This window comes from Rattus norvegicus, chromosome 6, assembly GCF_021556685.1.
Source record: "Rattus norvegicus strain SHRSP/BbbUtx chromosome 6, alternate assembly SHRSP_T2T, whole genome shotgun sequence".
Classification (NCBI taxonomy): domain Eukaryota; kingdom Metazoa; phylum Chordata; class Mammalia; order Rodentia; family Muridae; genus Rattus; species Rattus norvegicus.
This window is the reverse complement of record NC_141539.1, coordinates 80,678,902-80,698,285: the sequence shown is the minus strand read 5'-3', so window position 1 is coordinate 80,698,285 and position 19,384 is coordinate 80,678,902. Positions and strand designations below refer to the sequence as shown.

Below are 19,384 nucleotides of genomic sequence, written 5' to 3'. Positions count from 1 at the left end.
CTGCTGTCTGCTGTTCTGTTGTTACCCCGAGGAGAAAGGCAGACTGGGATTGCTTTACACATCGCTAGAATTATAACTGGGGATGCCTAGTATGCATCTCTAGTGTGCCTCGCCTTCTGAGACACAAGGGTGCAATTATGGCATGGGCTAATGCATTGTTGTGGCATAGAGTGCCATTGAAGGAGAACGAGGTGCCACTTAGAGCTTTGGTACCCAGGATCTCTGTATCCCCACCCTGAACAAAACCAACCATTGCCACCCCCTCCCTGGAAGCAAAATCCCTTTAATAGAGGACAAGCTTTGACAGACACACTTCAAAGTAAAAGTGATGATAAGTAGTGTTCGGTGGGAATGGTTTCTGAGGGCCAGGTCAAAAGGGGAAGAATGAAAGAGAGCGCAGATGGCAAGCTAGACGGTGACCTCAGGGAGGTGATTTGAGAAATCAACATCACTTATCACACAAATTCAATTGTGCTTGACAACAGTGCACACAGATGACTCACAACAGCCTTTGCCCCCAAATTTTCTTCAGCTCAACCTCCCCTCAGTGCTCACCAAATGATCTCATTAGAAAGTATTCTGGGAGCTAATGAGATGGTGCAGTGGATCATCTCCAAGTCTGAGCATCTGAGTTTGATCCCCTGGAACCACACGGTAAAAGAAGAGACCAGTTTTCTGTAAGCTGTCCTCTAACCTCTGAATGAAGACTGGTACATGCGCAAGCAAAACCCAAGATAAAATGGATAAAAACTGAAAGAGTGATACCTGTAATACCAGTACAGGAGCAGGAGGATGACGAATTCAATGCCAGTCTTAGCTACATAATGAGATCCTTTCTCAAACCAAACAGAATCATAGCTCCAAACTGAGGTACTAGAAACAGCACACTAGGAGCTGGAGAGAGAGCTCAGCAGCAAAGAGCATTGACTGCTCTATAGAGGACACAGGTTCTATTTCCAGCATCCCCATGATGGCTCACAACTGGGCTCTTGGTCCTGTGAGGGTCTGATGCACCAGTATAGGAGAATGCTAGGGCGATGAGGTGGGAGTAGGTGGGCAGGTGGGGAGCTCCCTCATAGAGGTAGGGGCGAGGAGGTAAGGATTGGGGATTTCCAGGGGGGGGGGGACTGGGAGGCAGGTAACATTTGAAATGTAGATAAAATAGCCAGTAAAAAATTAAAAAAAAAATAAAATTGAATCTTTCAACTGTGGACTCCAGTGAAATAAAAATAAATTAAATGCAAAAAAAAACTGAAAGAGTGTGCATTGTACAGATGCACATGTATACTAGGAGATAACCCCACCTCCTACATCAATCCAAGTGTTTGCAGTTAAATGCTAGATATTCACACAAAGATATAAATATATAACACATATACCCCGCAGCCCTTAATCCTTTGGGAATAAGACACTGCACAAATCTGACAACACTTTTGCACAGATTTTGACATTTTTAAACAGTTTCATCCTAAGTCTTTTAAGACAGCAAAGCCATTTCCCTTCTCATTGACATCTTTCTTATGACCGTGTCTCAGAATGACTCTAAAGTGCTGACCCATCACCTCCCACCGTCTCCTTGCTGACACGTTTACATGGATCTCTCCAAATACATGTCTAAGTGAGTGGGGCCTGCACAGCCACCTCTTGAGTCTGTGAAAGCGAATGCACAGATGTGCGGTAGGTGGTTTGTGTGTGGACATCGAGAGCCCCTTCCTGACCCTGGTGGCTACTACAGTAACTTGCCCAGTACTCCTGCTGGAGCAGACACTAGGGCCTATTACTCCCACTGCTAAGCACAGGCAATCTTCCACTGGCAAGCCCTATGGCTGTCCCTTAGCCCCTTTGCAGAGCTCCAAAGTAATTAAGCTGTGTTCCTTTCACTGTGTTTGATTCTGAGTGGGTGTTAGGCACCGAGTTGATCTCAAAAGTACTGTCCAGTCTGTGTCTTTGTCAGCAACCATTCTTTCTACTAAGTGGAGTTCCTTGGATGGAGAGTCCACATGTGACCAAGATAGTTTTATAAAGACAACAGAGAGGTCCAAGTTTTCCTTCTCAACAAAATCAAGGCGTGGGGAGCAGCTCTTGTCTCTGCAACTTGAGAGTTGAATTACTTACCCATGAGTTGCCTCCTGAAGCATAAAGAGGATTGATTAGCACACAATGCAGCTTGGAAAATGCTGAGGTTAAGCAGAAAGGAAGAAGGAAATTGCTGTTTTACGTGATTGACCAAAACGCACTGTAATTATATCAACTTAAAACAGCTTCCTTAGAAGAACTGATACCTCTTTTGTCCAATTAAGTCATATGTTGTGGAGCTAAAAACCACATATGTTCCTGTGCAAAGTACATCATGCTGTCTATGAGACACAAGTTGAAAAGGTGTTGCTCTCTGACTTCAGTGTGTCTGGACTCTGACTGCTTCTGTCCTCACAGTGGAAAGTGCTCTGAGCCTTGCTGTTCACTGTGTCCTCCCTCTTTTGTGTCACTCCCTGCAGTGTGGCTGTAGTCATTTGGCCTCTGTGTCTCCTGCCTGCCAAGAATGCAGTATCGTTTATTAGACTACCATTTTCTCCACGAAGCACTCCTAACCATCCCTCTAACCACTGTTGAGTGCTTGTTCTGAAATGGAATTGAGAACTAGAGAGTGAGGTTCAGTCACAGACTTTTTAGCCCAAAGGTATCGGTTCCTTGTTTTCCCTTTCTGCAAAGTACTATCTTTTGTCAGCAACACTCAACAGGAAGTTCATCTTCTGTATCAGGATGGTGGTATTGATAAAACTCACTGGCTGGCATCTGATATTCACAAACGCCATTTCTAGACATTGTTGTTTGCATTGATATCATCTCTTTACCTGTCTCCCCCACCTCACCATTCATCTCTAAACTGCAGATCCATGTCTAAAATACAGCGCATACGCCCTAAAGAGTGGATGTGGTACAACAGCACAGAAAATGACACAGCAGTGCTCAATAACTCACATTAATTTGATGTAAAATGGGTTGCAATAGTTACTTTTTTATCCTAAAAAAGCAAAAGAGTTTCACTTAGGCAGTAATGTGCTTATCCTTCTGATAGCCAGGTGAGCCGCGCAAGCCGGTATAATATCTGAAGTTGTCAACACCCTAAACAAAACTGAAGTCTCCTAACCTCGGCAGTCAACGAGAGGTTAAAGTTGACTAGAATTTGGATGTGCCCATTTGGTCCATCTGCTGACTCCCAGTAAGTTCTAGAAGCAGGGTCACACATCTGTAAGGTGGCCACCCAGAGAGCTGAAATGCTTACCTACAGAGCGGAGAAAGGATAAATGCTTTCTGCTGGGATTTGACCTTTCTCACTTGCGAACCACCCCTTCCCACCACCCCATAAGCCTGAATAGGTTGAATCCATCCAAACCACATGCACTAGCAGAGTGTCATGGTGTCTTCCTGAAGGAAACCCAGGCAGGCTCAATGCTTCCCTCAGTTCTCCATTAGGAGGCACAGCTTTCCCTCTGTGGCCTTTGTTCCTATCCCACCTGGACTGCTTTGCACCACTTGGCTCTGTTTCCCCTTTGAGTCCCGTGAGGACCAACTCTAACCCCTTCCCTTTCCGGAATCTCTTCCTGAGCCTTCGCAGAGAGCGGTAATCCCACCCCAGCCCCAGCCTGGAACACCTGGACAAAAAGAAACCCTCGCTACTTAACATTTCAGGTGTCTGAGGTTAGCAGGGACTCTTAAAATTTTAGTCCTGTTTTCTTGCGTTTTGTTCTTACACTCGTTAAAAGTGGACATAATGTGCAGAATCATTGTGAAACCTGTAACATCCTGTATCATATGGCATACATTAAGACAACACTTGGCAGATTAGAAGAAAAGCATCTACGAAAGAACCTGATGGAGGTAAAAATGTTTAGTGAATGATTATTACAGATATTATGAGAAACATATATGTGCATGTAATGGTTTTGCCATAAATGAATAGGTTTTAAGTAATTCTCACTAGAAGAGTCTGATTTCTCAACTGAACTGAGAAAAATTATAATTATCAGCAATGAACACTGGCTACAGATGTGCAAATGCAGAGATGGTAATGCTCATTGGGATAATAGCTAAAATCATATTTTGGAAAATGTTCTATATGCTACAGGTTATTTGATGTACAAACCTGAACATAATTTTCCTATTGGATTGCTTTCTGTGTAGTGTTAAATTATTTTAAGACACGAAGTTATCTCATCTATACAGACTATAGTCCAGAAATGCCCAAACCATCAAAGTCTGTTCTTATACTAGATAGACCTCTTACTGTTTCAAGCCAACGATATATACACAGAGATGTGGGTGCCTCTGCATCTTAAACAGTCTGAGTAAGCCAGCTACCCCGGCTTATGCACTTCTGATAAGTTCTATATAATTTAGTTTTTGTGTGTGCATGTATGCTTGTATGTGTGTATATGTGTATTCCTACATATGTAGGAGCACATATATGTGCAGGATCATGTGTGCATGTGCACATGGAGGCCACGGAAAACCTTATATATCATTCCTCAAGTTCAGTCCACCTTGATTTTTTCGAGGCAATGTTTTTCACTAGTTTTGGGCTCACTAAGCAGGTAAGAGTGGTTATCCAGTAAGACACAGGAATCCTCCTGCCTCCACCTCCCCATTGCCAGAAATCCAAGTGTGTACTACCATGCCTGGCTTTTCACATGGGTCCTGGGGATAGAAGGTGGGTTCTTATGATTTCTCAGCAAGGGGTTTATAGGCTGAGCTACCTGCACAGCTCTGCACAATTTAAATTTAAGAACACCATTCTTGCTCAGAAACTACAGTTCTAAAATGATTGTGCCAGTGTAGCTGCGACTTTGACTAAAAGCCCCGCACAGTTAAGATGACCATGGCACTAAAGTTTAACAGTAATCAGCACAGTGTTGTAGATATAACTTTCTGGCTAAAGATGAGCAGAACATGTTAAAATATCAACCAAAAATGAGTTAAAGACAAAAGAGACTACCCCAAATTCACATCCCTTTCATCACATGTCTGCTGCCTCTGCATTCTGGTACATGCTCCTACAGAAGTTCATTCTTCATAATTGTCCTCTCAGTTGTCTCCACAGTTCCCTTTAAACTACCCAGTCAACCAATGAACTATTAGTTTGGGGATTTGTTTGTGCCAGGAACTTTCCTGGGAGATTCAGCTGACACATTCCTACATAGATGCAGCCTTGCTCCCCCGAATTCTCAACTTTCCACTTTATGAAATCTTTAGTTCAGTTGCCCACTGTGTTCAAGCAGCAGGAAGCACTCACTCTAGTCTGCATGAGTCTGGGTTTTCAGCATAATCCCCCAGGGACTGTAACTTCGAGGAACATTATCTGTAGAAGAGGAGGAGGAGGAGGAGGAAGAACGACTATCATTATGATATGAAAACTGTTTTGAACTGGATAATATAAAGGGTAGTTCTGAGACGTACCTACAAGGAAAAAAAGGAAATAGATGGAATTGTGGCAGGAAGCAGAAGAGGGAGAATGGCCTTAAATCAGAATCTAGAATAAAGAGCTGAAAATGAGCGATGAGCAAACCAAATAAACTAGAGAATGGACGGAGAGCAGCATGTGATTAAGATTTATCATCACACCTTTACAAATAAGCACAAAGAAAAGTTAGGCTGCCATTGTTTCTGCATTCGGTGTGCTTCTGTGGAAGATAAATGATTACACCATGAAAAGAGAAGACAAAGGGACAGTTTTCAGAAATGGAACTAGCTGACTTCCCTGAGCAACAGCTCTGTGCACACCAACGCACTTGTGCAGAGACCTTGTCCCACGGCGCAGTCGCAATGGTAAATCGTAGTCCACCGTGCACCTGCAAGTCTTCAAGCGCCTGTCTGCCACAGTTAATGTCAAGTTCACACTCAGAATCTAACTTGTATTAATTCCTCTGTACTTCTAGGCTGTGTATTAAATACCCATTGAGGAACATTAATTAAGGATTGTGCTGTGTATTTTTTCATACACATCTTCAGATTAATCTTTCAGATTAAGACAATGTCTGGCATCTGTGAATGCTTTTCGCACACACACACAATCTAAACGCCTCTGTGCTTGGCTGAGAAAAGGAAACCTGAGCTCTCATAAAGTACAAATGAACAGTAGTAAGGTTATAGGAGAACAATAAAGCAGTAAAAATCTATAGTAATGATGAAAATATTATAGATTACTCTGGAAATGCTAAATTTTCAAAATTCTTGAAGCACAAAAAAAAAGTTGGCCAAATGTTTAATATGTGTTTTTCTGTTTCTTGATTCCTTTCTAGGTTCCAGGTTCAGAGAAGTGTAACAGACCCACAGAGTTATAAAAGCTTAAGAGACAGCTTTCAGGTGATCTTCCGAACAGAGGGGTACGTGATATTTTTTTGAACATGGTCTGTATATTGATATGGTCATCTTAATGCATTTCTACTTGACAGTTTTTCTCGGTTTTCATAGTTTGCTCTCCTGCCCTAGTCTTACTAGGGAAAACATTCTTCAAAGCGCGTTCCAGATTTTGTTATATATTTTCCTAATTTGAACGAAAAGCAAATGTGCATATAGTGGAAACCACTACGCAGAATATTAGTAACCAATCTGATGAGTTAAAGGCAATTTATGACTTCTGGTCCTAGAGATAAAAAGTTTTCTCAATTCTATTATCTAAACATAATAGTTGTTTTTACTTTGAGACTTGAACATAATACACAAATTCACTCCTTGTTTACATAAAGGTGTAAGAATCTGTAATCAAGGACGCTCTCAGCCTTCCTCTCTAGCCCACCTCCATTCCCTAGAGTCAGCCACTCATTCTCAGAAATGCTTTCTAGCAGGGACCCCTCAGTGACTGTCCTGGACTTGGACTCATGTAGATGATTTTCACTGTCCTTCCTATTTTCTATCACCATCTCTCCAGACTTGCTCTTAGTCCTGTAGAAGCTACCTCACAGGAGCCCATTCCCATACCACCGTCATTGCCAGGGGACTCCACCTCTTGGTGCAGATCCCAGACTCCCTCTTTGCCATGGTCCCTCTCCGCCTTTCCTCCTTGTCCAGTCCCTTATCACAATCAGATCTTCAGAAGCACAGTCTCTCTCTGGGACTACAAAGCTACCACACTTGCCTAGGATCCAGGACAAGAGTAACCAAAGAACAGACAAAGCCCAGGTATTGACCCCAAGAAACACCTCAAGTGATGCTTGGGCCCCAGCACAAAGCACCAATGAATAGCCAATACAATGTGCCTCCTCCAGAAGTCAGAACCTTATCGCAGCAGACCCTGAGATACGCAATTCAGCAGAAGCACAGGAGAAGGACTTCAAAAATAGAAGTTCTGAGCATGTTCAAGGACTTTAAGGAAGAATGGATAAATCCCACAATGAAGTCTGTGAAAGAGCAAACAGTTGAACGAAATAATGAAAATAAGACATGAAAGCAGAAATAGAATTACTCAAGAATACCAACCTGAAATAAGTCTGCAAAAGTTAAGGGTGTCGAACACAAACCTCAGAAGGAAGACTCACTAGTAGACTATAAGGCATGAAAGGAAGAATCTCAGGATCGAGGACATGGGAAAAGAAACAGGTCCCTCGGTCAAAGAAAACATAAGAACCAAGAACCACAAAAACAAGAAAACACACAGTGTTTACCTTTCTGGGTGTGGGTCACTTCCCTCAAAACACTGTTTTCTAGTTAAGGTGAGATCCATTGTGTGCATGTGTATGCACACCCATGTGCACACAAATCACAGCATGTATGTAGAGATCAGAAGACGACCTGTGGAAGCTGGTTCTCTCTTTCCACCTTGGGTTGTCAGGACTTTCAGCAAGTGTGTCTACATCAGCATCAATTTTAATAATATTATACATACTCAGAATTCTCCGTGCAACTCTATGAGGTAGGACAGTAAAGGAACTAAGATTTCAAAAGGTTATCAATAAGTGTTAGGGATAGGATGCAAATCCAGGTCTACTCAGGCTGAAACCCGAGGCAACTCACCATTGAATGCAATACCTTATTTATTGGGTGACATTTTCAATGCCATTCTGCTTGATTATTATTTCAATAAAAACTCTATCATGAATATCTTGCCATGCCAACAAAATAATTTATCTGTGAACTACAGTTTATAAAATGAATCTCTTTGTGTTTTTCCCATATCTTTGCTATTATAAACATACTCATTTATATGCTTACATATTTTATATTTCTGTGAACTTATAAGACCAACTGATCATACATTTTATTTTATAAATATTAAAAAATTACTGTTTTATGTACAGACTAGCATTGTGTCCTTAATATATAAAAATTCTCATTTCTTATCCTTCTCTGAAAGTGGGACATTATGAAAATTATTTGGGGAAACTGTCACTAGCTTGCATCTCCTGTTTATCATCTGATGCATAAGAAATAAAGTTATTTTAAATATTACTGCCACTCAACACACTTTTAAATCATTGGGGTAATTTTTGCATGAATTAGTGGTTTGTAGCTTTTACCCATTTTTCTTGGGTCAGTCCTTTTTGTATTATTATTGACTCAGAATTAGTACAGATTATTTTGTATACAAAATTCTTTGTTACAAATATCAAAAGCTTTTTTCCTCATTTGACTTTCATGTTACAAGCTGTAATCTATTAGTGTTTTTAGAGTTTTTAGAGTTTAGTCCCATATCATGATTTTTGATAACATATATTTTTCCTTTGAGCTATATAGAACCATCACACTAAAGGAATAAAAAAAATCACATTCTCTTATATTTTTGGTTGTGAGCCTATCCTTTAATGGCTGAGCCATCTCTCCAGCCCAATATATCACATTCTCAACCCCAAGATAATAAAGTTTTTCTCTGGCATTTCATATTGACATTTTTAAGTTATCCAGCAATTCTTCTTATAGTCTTGTGTGTAAGCATTACATTTCATTATTAAAAGATTAATTAATTATCCAAAATCACCTGGACAAACCTACCCTTCATTCAGCAAGTGTGGATTCTACACTCCAATCGACAAACTTGTGTGTGCTCCCGTCTTGGCTCTCGGCATGTTTCCATGCCCTATAGTTTCATTGCGTTGTCTATCTGTGTGCAGGGATTCTGTGTTCTAATGATCTATCTGCACCAGTACCACACTGTTTCAATGATTGTATCAGCAAAGTGTTTGGGGAGCGTGTAAAAACCTGTCCTGTGGTCTAAAGTTCAAATTCCTGTCATGGTGTACAGAGCTATTGCCCGCTCGTGCACTTTCCTCTTCAGGCTCATTTTCATACGCAGTTGTGCTATAGGAAAAGCCAGTGGTGCGAGGGCTTCTCAGCTCTCACTCTTAGAGTTTCTGCAAGTTGTCTTCCTGGAACACCCAATCCACCCTCTTCATTCAGAAGACTTCACATTTCACCACCCCTGACCACCTTTTCTCTCTTCCGTCCCCATACATACGCTGGATAAAATATGCCCTGTCGTGAGCATCTAAGCCCTCAAACTAATGTTTCCCTGAAGGCCATTTCTCATTTAGCTTTGCATTTCCAGTGCAATGTTCGGTCTGAGGAGAGACAGTGTAAGTCTACTAAATATGTGATTTGAAGTCTTCCTAGCTGTGCTATACGGCTGTAAATCAAACAGAGGAGATGAGTCATGCTGTGGTCCACACTCTCTGTAATGTGATAACAAGGAGTCAAACATTTGCCAGCATACTTGTATTTATGATAAGGGTTATAAATCATGCCTACTCTGCTCAATAGATACATAAAATTAAAGAAATCATCCGTCGTGTATTATCTAGTTGCATAGATGTCCCTTTACAGAAAGAGTCCTGTTAACATTAGCAAGCTCTGTAAACGGTAATGGATATCCCTGAATTAGATTCGGGGATCCTGAGCCAGGCTCCGTACTTCAGTTATGTTTTAGGGAAAACTGATGTCTCTGCTTTGATATCAAATAATACAGCAAACACACAGTGTGTGGTCCTTGTATAACAAAATTGGCCTTTTCCTATACTGTACGTATAATTGCTTCTGCAGCAAATTGGCATTTCTCTGCAGTGCCTGCAGATCTGGACATGCTGTTGCCCAAAGATCAGAGGGCTCTGTTCTTAGAAATAGAAATATTTGTTAAATTAAAGAAAATACAAAGGAAAAGGCAGCATGTAGATTTTGATGCCCAACACAATCACTTAATAGCTTTAAACTAAACAGAGACCAACAAACAAAACTGAATAAAAGAAAAAGAAAAATTTTAATATATATCATTAATCTTTTTTTTAGTAGAAGTAAAAGATTTTTATCTCTCTACTTGGGTTTTTGAGTGTACTCAGGGACAGTTTCCATATGAGGGCACGCATAGCCCTGTTTGAGATCCGAAAGAAGAGCTCTGATTCATTTGGTCACGTCTCTCTAGGTTAGAGGGGGTGAAAGTGTAACGACTAAAATTTTAGTATACTTACGCTCTGCACACCCCATCCCCTACGTAGGAGTGTGAAGGGGCCGCGCTGCCTTTCTCAGCTGTGTGTCTAGATTTCAGCACACTGTAAAGAAGACCATTCTTAGCCACTGCAGGCTCTATCCTACTCCGTATCTTCTTCTTAGATGCATAGCTTCTGTTTTTGTTAAAGAATTGGCTTTTTTCATTCCAGCTTTTCAAGAGCCACTTAATTTAAAAAAAAAATTAAGCTTTACAAATCCTGGAAACTTTCATAGTTTGTAATTCTCATAATCTGCTTTCGCCAATGAGACTGCTGCATCTCATGTAGAAAGGGAAACTCAGAAAAATGAATATAAGAGATTTGTCCCTGTCACTGAAAGCACTTCCTTTATCGCCGTGATTCTTCCTCTCTCTCTGGTCTCACAAATAAACTAGCCAAATAGGTCCATCTACTGAGATACAGTAATCCTAAAAGGTAAAAGGCACGGCCCACTCCATTAGGGACCTTTAACACCAATCCAATTCACATGCAAGCTTACCGAAGAACCTGCCTGGCATCCCGGTCTGTTTGTGCCGTGGCAGAAGGTGGTCCTCACAGGAGAAGAAGCTCTTATTCCTCCTCAGAAGGAAGCAGGAGGGCAGAGGATTGAAGTGTTTCAGGTCAGGGGAAAGAGGTGGGGATTATGTTAGCAAATCCAGGATGGTCTGCCCCTATTCTTCCACCATTGCTCTGGTATCTATTCTTCCTGAAATGAAGAGAAAAATGGGAATTTAACAGAACTTAACTTATTCTGATAGGACATGAGAAGAAGACATGTAACAATCTATAACTTCATCAACGTTGCACGCAGTGTACTGGTTTTTCTTGAATGTTATTGCCAACCCAGCATCCCAGCACATGACTTTACGTTTTGTATGAGGCAACTGAAGATCAGAGAAGCTAATGACCATGTCACAACTATGTTCTTTCTCTTCTTGTGTTACTTTTCACTACAAGACCACATCTTATCACTTATTGATTAAAAGGATGATATAGAAATAGTAGGTATAAAGCTATACCATTCAAGTAGCTATTATATAATTTTTTTGGCATTTCTGCTTTCAAATCACACAGCAATTTAAATCATCCTTTGTCTCTCCCTTAAGTGACAATAAGCCCCCAACTAGTAATATATATTCAGTCAACCAAATCTTGGTGATCCTGTGGCACCACCTCAAGTCCCTGGCAACTCAGGACTTGATCCAATCATGCCACATTCCTCACAGCCAAGTGCATAAGTTCGTGGTTTTTAGTCAGTCTGCTCTCATCTTGTATGATCTTTAGCTCTCTTATGACAATAATTCTTGGGCATTGGTATGCTCAAAGCCAGTAACTAGGAAACAACTAGGTTAGATTAAACTCAGCTTCAAATGAGAAACATGTTGATTGCTGGTGCCTTCCGAAATATGGTATTCTTCAGAAAGTATTGCTGTAGAAAGTATGTGGTTGCTTTGGGGAGAGCATTGGAACTGTGTTTTGCTTTGCGATTTGTTTTCCGTAACCACTGATGCTGCACCAAGTATCATCTTACAATCAGAGCACTTGGTGATTATAATATTTTCTAGTTAAATGACATTTAAGGCCTCATTTTTATGAGCTCCAGCATAATTGGCTAATTTGGTAAACTCCAGATGTGTGAGATAATGTGCCACTCATTTGAGTGCCTTTCAGACGGCATAAATGGCACAGCCCCAGGAGGTATAATCACTCCTTCTTGTTCTCATTAAGAAGAGGAGTGAGTGGCTGGTGACATAGACAAAGGAAGGAGGATTCTACCAATCTATATCAACAACTTGGTAAGGTTTGGAGTTTTTAATCTTTCATTAGTGGACTCACTCAAAGACCTTTGGCTAAAGTGTCTTAGTGAGTCTCCTTTTAAAAAAAGTGGTTTGCTCAGTTAAACAACCCCATAACTCCTAAGGAAATAGAAGCAGTCATTAAAGGTCTCCCAACCAAAAAGAGCCCAGGTCCAGATGGGTTTAGTGCAGAATTCTATCAGACCTTCATAGAAGACCTCATATCAATATTATCCAAACTATTCCACAAAATTGAAACAGATGGATCACTCCCGAATTCCTTCTATGAAGCCACAATTACTCTTATACCTAAACCACACAAAGACCCAACAAAGAAAGAGAACTTCAGACCAATTTCCCTTATGAATATCGACGCAAAAATACTCAATAAAATTCTGGCAAACCGAATCCAAGAGCACATCAAAACAATCATCCACCATGATCAAGTAGGCTTCATCCCAGGCATGCAGGGATGGTTTAATATACGGAAAACCATCAACGTGATCCATTATATAAACAAACTGAAAGAACAAAACCATATGATCATTTCATTAGATGCCGAGAAAGCATTTGACAAAATTCAACACCCCTTCATGATAAAAGTCCTGGAAAGAATAGGAATTCAAGGCCCATACCTAAACATAGTAAAAGCTATATACAGCAAACCAGTTGCTAACATTATACTAAATGGAGAGAAACTTGAAGCAATCCCACTAAAATCAGGGACTAGACAAGGCTGCCCACTCTCTCCCTACTTATTCAATATAGTTCTTGAAGTTCTAGCCAGAGCAATCAGACAACAAAAGGAGGTCAAGGGGATACAGATTGGAAAAGAAGAAGTCAAAATATCACTATTTGCAGATGATATGATACTATATTTAAGTGATCCCAAAAGTTCCACCAGAGAACGACTAAAGCTGATAAACAACTTCAGCAAAGTGGCTGGGTATAAAATTAACTCAAATAAATCAGAACTCAAGAAGTTAGACCGCAGGGAGACAAATAACCCTATTAAAAATGGGGTTCAGAGCTAGACAAAGAATTCACAGCTGAGGAATGCCGAATGGCTGAGAAACACCTAAAGAAATGTTCAACATCTTTAGTCATAAGGGAAATACAAATCAAAACAACCCTGAGATTTCACCTCACACCAGTGAGAATGGCCAAGATCAAAAACTCAGGTGACAGCAGATGCTGGCGAGGATGTGGAGAAAGAGGAACACTCCTCCATTGTTGGTGGGATTGCAGACTGGTAAAACCATTCTGGAAATCAGTCTGGAGGTTCCTCAGAAAATTGGACATTGAACTGCCTGAGGATCCAGCTATACCTCTCTTGGGCTATACCCAAAAGATGCCCCAACATATAAAAAAAGGCACGTGCTCCACTATGTTCATAGCAGCCTTATTTATAATAGCCAGAAGCTGGAAAGAACCCAGATGCCCTTCAACAGAGGAATGGATACAGAAAATGTGGTACATCTACACAATGGAATATTACTCAGCTATCAAAAACAATGACTTTATGAGATTCGTAGGCAAATGGTTGGAACTGGAAAATATCATCCTGAGTGAGGTAACCCAATCACAGAAAGACACACATGGTATGCACTCATTGATAAGTGGCTATTAGCCCAAATGCTTGAATTATCCTAGATGCCTAGAACAAATGAAACTCAAGACGAATGATCAAAATGTGAATGCTTCACTCCTTCTTTAAAAGGGGAATAAGAATACCCTTGGCAGGGAATAGAGAGGCAAAGATTAAAACAGACACAGAAGGAACACCCATTCAGAGCCTGCCCCACACGTGGCCCATACATATACAGCCATCCAATTAGACAAGATGGATGAAGCAAAGAAGTGCAGGCCGACAGGAGCCGGATGTAGATCTCTCCTGAGAGACACAGCCAGAATACAGCAAATACAGAGGCGAATGCCAGCAGCAAACCACTGAACTGAGAACGGGACCCCCGTTAAAGGAGTCAGAGAGAGAACTCGAAGAGCTTGAAGGAGCTCGAGATCCCTTATGAACAACAATGCCAAGCAACCAGAGCTTCCAGGGACTAAGCCACTACCTAAGGACTATACATGGACTGATCCTGGACTCTGACCTCATAGGTAGCAATGAACATTCTAGTAAGATCACCAGTGGAAGGGGAAGCCCTTGGTCCTGCTAAGACTGAACCCCCAGTGAACGTGATTGTTGGGGGGAGGGTGGCAATGGGGGGAGGATGGGGAGGGGAACACCCATAAGGAAGGGGAGGGGGAGGGATTAGGGGGATGTTTGCCCAGAAACCGGGAAAGGGAATAACACTGGAAATGTAAATAAGAAACACTCAAATTAATTTAAAAAAAAAGTGTCTGCTGAACCACTAACATGGCTAGCTTGTTTTAAAGCACTCTTGGAGAAACAGATAGATCTACTCTAGAAAATGCCTTGAAACTGCCACTCACCTCCTGTGAGGGGAAGCGTTGGTGCTGAGCAGACAGGGTGAAGCTAACTCTCCCCAGAGCTATGAACTGTAGTTATTTTGATAACCAACAGCTTTACCACCTAGAAGATTGCAGATTCTCAAGGTCCATTAGTTGGTGCTGCTTGGTTCTTTTCTTCTAACATTAATCAGCTCATCCATTCAGCACTGCCAAGCTAACAGAGAATACATGGCTTCCTCTTCCTATAACTGTACACTGTGATCTGACTATAGATCTAGAGATTTTCACACATAACTTTTCTTTACTAAAATCAGTTCTGCATGGTACTCCTCTGAGATAATCTACAGCATATATTAGTATTGTGAGTACCATTGACTTTGCAAATCTGGCTTGTCCTAGTGTATGTTACCTTTCTAATTTTTTTTCTAACTTTTGGAATGGTGCAGATTGTAATTTGTAGAACAATCCACAGTAACTTTATCCAGCAGGTCTTAGAGCCAAGGTCCAGGATCAAGCAGACTGAAGCCTTTGACTTCTGTTTCTTTTTGAAAAAGGAAGACAGGAGATGCTCATTTATGGAAAATGTAGATGTATTAAGTATTATCATTCTTAAATGACCTGTGCTCCTTTGACAGATTGCGTGCATGTTTCTCAGTATGATGTACTGAAGTATACACAATTTGTCAAAGGAATGCAGCTCATTTGAGGATGATGATGCATTAATACTCAGAATTTTAAAAGCATCTAGTCCAAATTCTCATTAGAGTCTTTAAATAAATGTTATTTTGTGTTTAAAAAAAAGAATGTTGATGCATATGTATCATCCACAATTGAGCATTATTATTTGTCTTCTTCGATGTCCTCAGGGGATTGGCTCCAGGATAATTATAAGATGCCAACAGTTGTCCTGAACAGGCATTAATAACATGGATAAAGGAGTTGATATTTTGTCTTCACTGCTGATCTTATGAAGTTCTGGAATAGTCTTTTGATGCTGCCTATGTTTCTCACACTTCTTCCAGGTGAAAGAGGAAGGCTCAGACACTGTCCAGACAGTATTGTTGTATTTACAATTGTGGTCTGGCCTCTCCCATTTATGAAATGTGTCCATGTGCATCACAACTCTTGATACTCACAGGTAGACAGGTGAGGAGAGTAATGGTAGTTTTCTAACCCCTCAAGTATTTGTATATCCTGTACCTACCCTTTTGAATGTCATAAGTCATCTTTTGATGACTTATAACACCAAATATACTATAAATATGTTATACATGATTATACTACATCATTTAAGAGCAAGCAACCAACAGAAAGTCTATATTTAATCAATATAAATACAACGTATCTTAGTTAGGATTACTATTTCTGTGATGAAACACTATGACCAAAAGCAAGTTAGGGAAGAAAAAGTTTATTTGGGTTAAACTTCCACATCATAATCCCTCTTTGAAAGAAATAAGAACAAGAACTCAAACAGGGCAGGAGCCTAGAAGTAGAAGCTGATGTAGAAGCCATGGAGGACTGCTGCTTACTGCCTTGATTCCAATGAATCCTACAGAACCCAGGATCACCAGCCCAAGAATGGCACCTCCCACCCTGGGCTGGTCCTCCCCCATCAATCACTAATTAAGGAAATGTGTTATAGCCAGATCTTATGGAGGCATTTTCTCAATTAAGCTTCCCTCTTTTCGTATGACTCTAGGTTGAATCAAGCTGAAATAAAACTATCCCATACACGGTGTTTTTAGATTTTTGACCTATAGTTTATTGAATCCCTAGATGCAGAATTTGTATGGATAGATGGCCAATAGTAATCTCTTTTTACAAAAAAAGGTTGTGTGGCTAACAATTGGAAGTCTTGATTGGTTAGCAATTTATTGTTGTGCATAAATAAATAAGGGGTAAGGAGAAACAATATCTTTTTTAAAAATGTCAATGACTTGTTTCAATAAAAAACCAAAAAGAGCCCATGAAATGTGTTGTGTCACCTGTCCTCTCTAACTTGCCAGATTACATGACATCACTGCTCAGCATCTCACTGTTGGTATCAGCTGCTCGAGGTGGTAAAGCGGAGTATCCCCTCCCCGATCTCAAGAGTCCGAGAGCAGATGCTGAATTGTCAATGTCCAGTGAACACAGTCCCATCCTTCCATGACCCAGGGATCTGCCTCCTTTTCTCTTAATCGGGGTCTGGTGTCCATTCCTAGACCTTCCTGCTATCATCACTGCAGATCCTGAGCTGACTGTCAACCCAGATGCCTGCTGCCTCACACTGACAATGCTCTCTGACTTAACCAACTGGTGCCCAGCCAGGATTTAACTGTTGCCACAAGATGAGTGAAAACTTCTGTAGTAACGTCAGCCCATCAGCAAGGGCTGATTAAGATACCAAGCACAGCCTCTCTCCATTCCTAGTGCTGACAGCAAGGGAGGGCCAAACAGCATGGGCAGCCATCATCTTCCCAGAAAAGTTGGAGTCTTCATTCAGAGCCTGAGAAGAAATGTCCCATTGGAAATGTTTTCAGGCCTTTATCTGAATTTATTCTAAGTTTCTAATTGACTGAAAATGTCATTTTGCCAGAAAAATGCTTTTACCCAAAACAAAATTCAACTTCAGATAAGAATGGGGAAGAAAAGCTTCTAAAAGCATTGCTCTTCCTGGGTCCAATTCTCTGACTGCAGCAAATCCCTAGGGTGGGATTTGATGTACTGGGGAGTCATAGGATGGTTCTTCTCTCTGCCTCACTGAGCTCATGCAGGTTAGGGGTCATTCTATGATGCCAGCTTTGCTTTCTCACATGTGTCCTCTAGGTGATTTTGTAACTTGAGGGAGGAAAAGGAAGAGCAAAACAACATTCCTCCAATAGGGATATATTTACAGCTGTGTTCTTGTCTTTTCTGTTGGTAAAATGTGCCCACATGCATTACTGGACCTAACACTCGTAAGACCGCATAGGTAGATAGATAAGATGTATAATTGCATTTTCTTGGTGAGTAAACTGATAAAAAGTATTAAAAGTCGTAGAGTGTTCATCCATTAGATGGTGTTTGTGGCAAGTGCTTCTTCCTGCTATATGATGCTGTCTACTTTGTCAGTAATCTGAGAATGCTATAAGAGAAGCAAAGCTTCAAAAGTACAGTCTTCTCCATGTGCGTTTAAAGCATTGATATATCCTATTAATTGGATGAATAGCATGTGGGCATAAGGAACATATGTGACTGATCATAAGTAGGTCTGGTCATAGGGAACTTATGTAGAAAGGTGTTTAAGAACAAACAGATTGGTCATTGAGATTAATACCGTAAGATACATTTAAATTTTGTTAGATAAGAAAGGAAATGAAAAGAGTAAATGAAAGTGGACACAGTGTATTCTGAAGGATGGTGCTGTTGTCCCATGAGACAGAGATAAAGGCACATGATCATTTCTAAATGATCATTTCACAGTGAAGTCACCAAGTGTAGGTTGAGGTTGAGTCTTACTGAACAAACAATACAGACATAGAACTTGTTGCTGTTTTTTCCTAACTCAGTTCTAATATTGAGTAGTTACCATTAAAACCTTATGAAACATGATCTAGACTATTTATTTCCAGTTATTTGGATAAATAGATTCTGAAGAGAATCAAAAGCATCATAGGACTGCAACCAATGTCACTTAAACCTGGAGAAGATGTCCGTCAGCTGCCCTGTGAAATGGCTTTGTTCTTCTACTAATCAGCCCTGTGCTTGTAATTCTGCTTGTCTGACAACAGAGAATTCACAGGTAGACCAGGCCCTGGGTAGCAAGCATGCTAATGGGATTTTACTATTGGTGATAGCACAAGCAAATGAGTAAATAAAATTTGTTTAGTAAGTAATATTATTATATGGATATACACAGAATGCAAAACAAATAAATATTCTTAAACGATATGTTTATGGGTTCTCTCTATCTAGTTTGGTCTTTCTCAGACAACAAATGCATCTTAGGTTCTAGCTTTTCTGAACCAGCTGTATCAGGAAGAAGGGTGGAGGGAGGGATGAAGAGAACAGAATGTTTTGGAAATGTTTAAGAAGAGGATGTAAGGTTATTGATTAACTGACTTCTAAACTTTATTTAAAGACATTCCTATGTTATAAAAGAATCAAATCCAATAATTAGAGTAAAAACCATGTACTGGATTCACTATGTAAGGACAATAAATTTCCAGAGACTGATTCTGTCTTTTAAAAAGCCTTGTTAAAAAATGTTAAAATATAATCCATTAAATAACAGGACAGTAATTTTAGTTTCTTTTCTTTATTCTTTAACCATTTTATTCATGTATAGAGTGTACGTTGATCCCATCCACTCCCAACTCCCTCTCCCACACCATCTCTTTGACCCCTCCAAACATGCCCCCATTCTACCTTCCTGCACTCTTCTTTCTTTTTCCCATGATCCACTAAATCTATAAGTGGTACCTGTTTATTGATTTTCCTGGCTTGATCTGCACAGGTTTTATACAGGTTTTGTACAGGTAACCACAGCTTCTGTGAGTTCATGAGTGCACTAACCATGGCATGACAAGAAGACAACTTTCCATTGCACCTGGCACCATCCTCTGGGTCTTACATTTGTCCTGTTCTCTCTTCTGCAGTTTGCCATAATCTTTGGAGGAGAGTTGCATTAGATGTCCCATTTAGAACTAAGCACTCACAGAGCAC

General features: G+C 40.5%; 1 protein-coding gene across 1 annotated transcript in view; it reads left to right on the top strand.

The window, feature by feature from the left end:
- Slc25a21 (solute carrier family 25 member 21) overlaps window positions 1-19,384 on the top strand; it is a 505,498-nt gene that overhangs the window by 354,482 nt on the left and 131,632 nt on the right. Inside the window, 1 exon segment of the mRNA NM_133614.3 lies at window positions 6,297-6,380. Within this exon segment, the coding sequence (NP_598298.1) occupies window positions 6,297-6,380 (84 nt within the window).